Raw genomic sequence first — 7,797 nt, 5'->3', positions numbered from 1 at the left:
TGGTAAAATGCAAATCGCGAAGCCTCAGACCGTCCAAGCGTTTTACGTACAGACCGATTCAGAATGAATATATCACATGGACGCTGAAATTAGTAAGATGCATCTGCAGAAAAGCATGTTTCTTCAACAAAACCGATATTTGACAAAAATTTTCTGAGTATATTTGATATACTTCAAAGGACATAAGTGCACGAGGGAACCATCCGACTCGTTGAAATTGAATCGACCTGTACGATACACCGTACGATGTGTTTGTTCGATTCTTTATTATTGATTCTCCTTTAGTTCCTCTTTCTGTTGTGTATACCTTAGGTCTGTCCTTTCGGAACAATTTTCGATAAACGGCAGCTTCCTTCTCCCCATCCGCTTCAGAATTTCGCCAAATTACGGGTGTACTACAGCCATGGGAACACTTTAGTGTATTGTAGTCGAGGCGAGAACCAGTTTTAACTTAACCCTCATTTTCTGAGAAACATTTTAAGATGTTCGCTGCAAAATGAAATATAATATCGGTGATTAGGAGTGGTGCACAATTATCTGTTCGGTTGCTTTCTTCAGCGAAACATAAATGTAAAATTGTTGATAAGACTAGATTTATGAACAAAATATCTATCGATTGATTTGAATTGCACTTGAAAGAAAAAAAAAAATTCTTATATTAATTTACTTTTTTTTCCTCTGAGTTCAGTGAAATGTGAAAACGATTATGAAGACATTTGGAAGGAAGAAGAAAAAATCGAACACACCCACTTTAATAACAAAACTAGATAAATGTAACGAAGATAGAATTCATTCGAAATCATTTCCAGTCGTTTTTGATTTCAAGGAAGGGTAAAGATCAGCTTCGAATTTTATATCATTTTGTTTATATAAATAAGAAAGTAGAGATAAAACGAAAATACGGACATAAAGTATTTCACAGTTGTCTTATAAATAATCAGTATGCAATATCCTCCAACATGTTACGTTACAGTAGTTCAAGTAGCTATGCCCCTGAGAGCATCTTGTAGCTTTTTCCTTGCTACAGCAACGCGATCTTCTTGTCGTTTGATGTCATCGTCGGCAATAGCTACTGCCTAAAATAAATACACATCCGAATTATCAAGCCATAAATACCATCACTAGTGTTATTAATACTCGTAATCGAGATTCGTTCATTGAGGCGGGTATAAAAAAACAAGGAATACCTGAACGAGGGGCTGTTCCGGGTTGAGAAAAACACCAGGATTTTTTTCCAAAGCCGTTTTCGAGCCAGTTTGTCCTGTTACGGGTTGGGAAGATACGTGGAGGGCTGTGGCAACGCTTTGAAGTAAAGTCTCCTCGGTTACGTAGGGGCCGACCGGCTTCAGAGTCTTTGGTAAGTCCATTCCATCGAACTCGTAACCATCCGGGTCGCAGGCCCGCAAACCTTCGAGCCGCTTCTCCCAGAAGAGCTGTAACGTTAAGGATTTATTATACCTGGATTAACGTAAACGGCATTTCACGCTCGATGCATAAAATAAAATAAATCGATGCCGTAAATATTACATTATGTGTACACCAAAGTTCGCATCGTTGGCTGACAAGTTACAGCGAATTACAGTTTGGAACGGCCGAAATTTTTTTTTTTTACTTCCAATCTTTTCCACTTTTTAATTTGTCTGTTTCTGTACTTATGAAATGTTTTATACACACAGATTATCACTCCTAATAGTAAGTCTATTCGGTATATTATATGAATAGCGTTATGAAACTATAAAAACTATAAATATACCGTTTTACTATGTTTATGAATAAGCATGCCTTAAGGTTCGTCCGATACTTCAAATACAAAGGATAGATACAGAATAACTAAACGAAGGGATATTTTGTACGGGATTTTCTTTCTCAGTTAGACAAATTTTTCCAGTGAATTATCTAACAATTTTTTTTATAAATTGCCGACTTTCAGTATGTCGTGATGACAAAATCGTCCTCTGCTTGGATAAAACCGATTATCTCGGAGATACATTTTTTCCTAACTAGTGCTGTTCGTTTTCGAACTATATGCACAGAGCTGGAAAACTGCAAAACAGAGTACGAAAAAAATTCTAATTAATAGTGGTGTTCTACAGCGTAAAATCAGCAATAATACTAGTTCCACTGTTTTCATGGAGAATTGTTAAAAAAATATTTTTTAACCGGATTTAGCGTTCACTTTATTATTTCAAAACTGCCAAAGTTCAACATTTTTGGATTTGTCTGTGTGCTCTATCTATTTCATTAAAAATTCAGGGAAATACATCGAACATATTTGAGAACTCAAATATCAACGTGAACTAATTTTTTTGCAAATTTTTTATGAAAGGGTCACTTGAGTTTTTGCGGCTAGAATCCCGTTAAAAAACTCTCGGAAATAGCGGTTTTTTTTCAATACGTGTACACTTTTTTCATGCGATATATGTGATTTTTAAACAGTATAACAATTTATGAAAAAAGAATCAGAACGATTAGACTTTAGTTTTGATGAAAAAATTCCAGGTTTTTCATTCATTAATATGCAAATTTGAAAAATTGTAAAAAGTTTAAGCAATGAGAAAATTGGTCTAGTTGAGGACGAAAATCCCGTGCATATGTATATTATACATATATATCAAGTTATTTCGTTGAGATGATCCGTAGGAATCTTGATATAATAAGGGTAAATCCGCCTGCAATTATACGATTCGGAGTACATTCTACCGATCCAGATTTGTTTTATGGTAAATGATGGAAAGAGAGTGAGAAATTCGTGAAAAATTAATAAACGTCGACCGGTAAAATGTGCCTTAGCTTGCACAACTACTGGCGGATTTACCATAAGTTACTTCTTTTTCGAATTGCCTATGGGACATCTCCACGAGATATCTTGGTACACACATAATACAATGTAATAAATTTGTACGTCATTTTAATTTATTAACGTCATGATGATGATTCGTGCCAAGTGAATTACCTGCTTAGGTTTGTCTTGAGAGCCATGTTTGCCTTCAGACTTTTCGGCCCCTTCCTAAACGAATGAATGTTACATACGATGGTTGGTATCATACATATAAAGATTTAAACTATATTCTATAAAGAATACTACATATACATGTCGATGCATCAACGCACATTCTAAAATGATGCTGACGTTTGTCTGAGATCATTACAGGAAATGCAGAGGTAGTTCAATTACGTATGTAATCCGTAAAACTGACGTTAAACGAATGTCGCCGTTTGTCAATTGTGTGTACGCTTACTTCGAACTGTCTTATATCGATTCTGCAATCTGAACAATCACAATCATCAATAAATTGTACGGAAAGATAGTCAGTTATTTACGTATGCATGTACAACATCGTGTATCACGTGAAGAACCAAACGTACTTCCATTTCTCAATATAGTTTTGGTGTTTGTTCGAAACAGCTATGTAATCGCTATTATGCTGTTAATATGTACTTTTGTTTTTTTATTCAATCAGTTGAATGAAAAAGGAAGATCTTAAACGAGATTAATCGGTGTAAGAACGAACAAAAATTTTCTTTTATACGGGTTAAAATCCATTGTTACACATATCAGTATAAATATATACGTTACATAAGTAAACGATGCAGTTCACTTTGCACTCACCAGAAAAAAATATTTTGTTACAATGACTTCATTTCAATAAAAAAAAAAACATTGATTAGGTTCCAGGACGTAATTAGAACGACCGTGCTAAATAATAACAAACCTTGAAAGGAGTAATTATATTCACTAATTGTTTAATACATTGTACCATTATTGTGTGCAGCCAAACTGCATGTGTTTCAAATACCTACTTCAATTATTTTTCACAGCCGCAGTTTTTTGAGGATTATTAACTTGATCTGACAAGAAAGAACAGTCGAATCCACTCAAGTTTTACAATACTTGCATAGTAAGTTTATTTTTATAGTTAAAATGATCGGCTATCAAATATTGAATGAATTACAGATGTATAATGTGAGTCTAATTGAGTGAAACTTCAATAAAAATAATTTTTTTTAATATATCACATTTTCATACAGTGAGTCACTGATTATTTAACAAATTTGAGGAGTATTTAACAAATTTGCTTAGCTGCTGCATCGAAGATGGTACCAAAAGAAGAGGAAGAATATTGTTTTGTTCCGGATACAAAAGGGCTAACAAAAAGAAATGATGAAATAACTATTTAGAAGCTGCAACTAGAGTTGAATTTGATTAAAATAATATTCTGGAAATTCACAACTTCTCTATTCCACTAATATTGAAATACCAATAGTGCAAAGGTTATACAATTCTGTTTTATTTTTAGATAAATTCTCTTTTGTGTTTTATTTGGAATATATAATGTTACATAAATCTTTTTTTTGTGAACTGGAGAGTTCAATCAACAAATTTGTTTAAAATGATTCATGGACAATTCATTCACAAACAAAGTCAACGCTAATTAATTAGAATTGTAGAACGAACACACTTTTGGAATTCGAATATATTTTACAAACGTGCGACACGTTTCTCAAGACACTGATCACCGGGTTGTTTTACATCAAATTCATGATCTTGTCGCTAGCTTTTGTCTTTCAAGGTGATGTTGTTCAAATGAATGTGAACTCGATCAATACCAGGTACACCTGTTGAACCTTTATTTCGTCATTTTCTTTCATGACAAGTGTTTCGATTAGATATTACACACCTACTGCAACCTTAATTGAAAATATTCGGTAACAACAAGATAGTGTCCTGGTACCCACTTCGTATCAGATTAACAAAATGAGTCTAGAATTTGCGTACCTGTTTTGGTTTATCTTGATTACCATGTTTGATGTCTTTCACTTTTCCCTCCTGTGTTTTGTATATAGTTACTGGCTGTTTGAAAATCGATGCCGTTTGCCTGATCGGAGGTACAAGGGAAGCGTCGTTCCTCACACCACGACTGTAATCGAAAAAGAATTGCGTTACTTCGCGTGAAGTGAGTTGAAAACCGAAATCTCAAGGAGAGAGAGAAAAAAAATAGTGTGCTTTTGATATTATCCAATCGGAAGCAATACTCAGGGAATGGGGGGGTCGGTTGTACTTACCTGTAGTAGTAGACGTCAACTTTGCCCGTTGATGATAATTGACTCGCAGGTTTCCTCGATTGTTCGTCTCTGACCGGCCAATTCGTTGGCAGCGCCGATGAATATTTTTTTTTCTCTACCGACATATTCATCGTGTCAGTCACTTCAATATTTTTCTAACGTAAAGCGTTGTCGGTCCCTCGTCGCGTCTCACCCACGTCAACATGCGGCCGCCATTGAGATTTTCAGATACGGCCAAAGTTCGCTCGCTAACCGCTCACGTCGATGCGGCAGCACCGTCCAATAACTTCATGCACTTACGAGGAACACCGTTTCGACCGGATCCACGTGGATATTTCGACCGTTGACAAGGAGGGTAGAGAGAAGGAGGCACAACTCGGCGCTATCGTGATGCCAAAACCGAAGAAAGAGATAACTCTTCTTTTCGCCGTTACGCAGCGCCGACAACGCTTTTCCTCGCATATATTAACCTCCATATAGTTAGCCCCCCATGTGTGTGGATTGGATTAATTCTTTTTGCAATCGTTTGTCGGTCATTTGTCGGTCAATGATGGACTAATCCGAACGTTTGTCGGTTATTCCTCGATTAGAAAATAATTTTTCAAAATTAGCATAAAAAATTTCTCTAGTTGGCCCCTTGACGGAACTGTTTCCGATTAATTTTGATGGTAATCGATCTAGAATCGTTTGTCGGTGATTGATGGATCATTCTCGCATAGTCAATTTGGATAGTTTCTGTAAAATCGTGGAAACAAAAATTTAATCTGGGTTGTCTATTGCTAATCGCTGCGTGGAAACCTACCATTATGGCGGCGAACAGAATCAATTTCTTAACGTCGCTCTATGGCCATGCTCTACGGTATCTCTATGGTATTCAAAATGATTCATAAGTGTGAGCTCGGAAAAAAATGTGACTCAAAAATTGAGGTTAAATAACCAACTAGTGGATAATCAACGCTCCGGTGAGATTACGACGGTAGGGTGGGTCAAATAAAATGACCATTTTTTTTCCCCTCGATATAATGAAAAATTGATTGTATGGCATCTCAAAAAGGCTGTAACCGTCGAGGTTAGGAGAGTCTTTTTAGTACATTTCTGTAGAACTTTTGATGCTCTACAAAAAAGCTCTGTTGTATCTAATCGATAGAAGTAACCATTCAAAAGATAATCGCTGTTAAAGCTTGAGTTTCTTAGAGTTTGAGTTTCATCTAGTGTTCAAACTAGTATTCATGGTATAAATAATTGAAGAACTTTAAAGCGATTATTTTTTGAACGGTTACTTCTATCGATTAGATACAACAGAGCTTTTTTGTAGAGCATCAAAAGTTCTACAGAAATGTACTAAAAAGACTCTCCTAACCTCGACGGTTACAGCCTTTTTGAGATGCCATACAATCAATTTTTCATTATATCGAGGGGAAAAAAAATGGTCATTTTATTTGACCCACCCTACCGTCGTAATCTCACCGGAGCGTTGATTATCCACTAGTTGGTTATTTAACCTCAATTTTTGAGTCACATTTTTTTCCGAGCTCACACTTATGAATCATTTTGAATACCATAGAGATACCGTAGAGCATGGCCATAGAGCGACGTTAAGAAATTGATTCTGTTCGCCGCCATAATGGTAGGTTTCCACGCAGCGATTAGCAATAGATAACCGGATTAGATTTTTGTTTCTACGATTTTGTAGAAATTGTTCAAACTTACTATGTGAGAATGATCCATCAATTACCAACAAACGATTTCAGATCGATTAATATCAAAATTAATCGGAAACAATTCCATCAAGGGGCTAACTATAAAAAATTCCCTATGCGAATTTTTTCCCCTAGCTTCTCGATAAAAATATATTTGAACTATTTCAAAGCAATTTGATCTAAATACGTTTTTCGCTTATTGATGGTCCATTATCGGTTGAATAATTTTCATATTTTCTTTGTAAATGCAAGAAAAACTCCCCGGAAAATTTTTTCCAATAACATACATTATCACTTCATAGAAACTCACCCAGTTAACACTTCAGATCCGTATGGTCTTTTGGCAGGTATGGATGTGTGGTGGCTCGCCGCCATATTGAAAATGTAATTTAATTGCTAGTCCATGAAGTAAACACATATGGTAGGTTTCCACGCAGCGATTAGCAATAGACAACCCAGATTAGATTTTTGTTTCTACGATTTTACAGAAACTATCCAAATTGACTACGCGAGAATGATCGATCAATCACCGACAAACGATTCTAGATCGATTACCATCAAAATTAATCGGAAACAGTTCCGTCAAGGGGCCAACTAGAGAAATTTTTTATGCTAATTTTGAAATTTTTTTTTCTAATCGAGGAATAACCGACAAACGTTCGGATTAGTCCATCATTGACCGACAAACGACCGACAAACGATTGCAAAAAGAATTAATCCAATCCACACACATGGGGGGCTAACTATATGGAGGTCATATATTATATGTCTGGACATGAGAGTATACAATGTCACCACCATCGACATATAGTATGAGGTTATGTACAATGTTCATCGATGCATGCACTGTGGCTAACTTTATTTTTTCAACTTTTGTTTCTTTTCTACTGGTATTTTATGTGCCTATGGCCGGTGAAACAGTGCACAGGAGAAATGGGAGAAACCATGACGACAGTCTCTCGGCGCTGTCATCCATATAACCTCTAAGATCGCGAGGGCACGAATAACCTCTTGCACAAAGTGCATAAGCCGT

General features: G+C 35.9%; 1 protein-coding gene across 2 annotated transcripts; it reads right to left on the bottom strand.

Moving 5' to 3' along the window:
* Positions 1–870: 870 nt before the first annotated feature.
* On the bottom strand, positions 871–5,280 carry LOC124413503 (methyl-CpG-binding domain protein 3). Of its 2 annotated transcripts, XM_046894130.1 has the most exons (5): positions 5,065–5,280; positions 4,778–4,919; positions 2,954–3,007; positions 1,188–1,433; positions 871–1,076 (listed from the first exon to the last, which is right to left on the bottom strand). In XM_046894130.1, exons 1-5 carry the CDS (start codon positions 5,193–5,195, stop codon positions 978–980), a joined length of 672 nt encoding a protein of 223 aa, XP_046750086.1. In that variant the 5' UTR covers positions 5,196–5,280; the 3' UTR covers positions 871–977. The 2 variants fall into 2 exon arrangements, with proteins under 2 accessions (XP_046750086.1, XP_046750087.1); XM_046894131.1 differs by lacking the exon at positions 2,954–3,007.
* Positions 5,281–7,797: the final 2,517 nt, after the last annotated feature.

This window comes from Diprion similis, chromosome 12, assembly GCF_021155765.1.
Source record: "Diprion similis isolate iyDipSimi1 chromosome 12, iyDipSimi1.1, whole genome shotgun sequence".
In the NCBI taxonomy this organism is placed as follows: Eukaryota; Metazoa; Arthropoda; class Insecta; order Hymenoptera; family Diprionidae; genus Diprion; species Diprion similis.
This window is presented reverse-complemented; position numbering and strand designations above follow the sequence as displayed.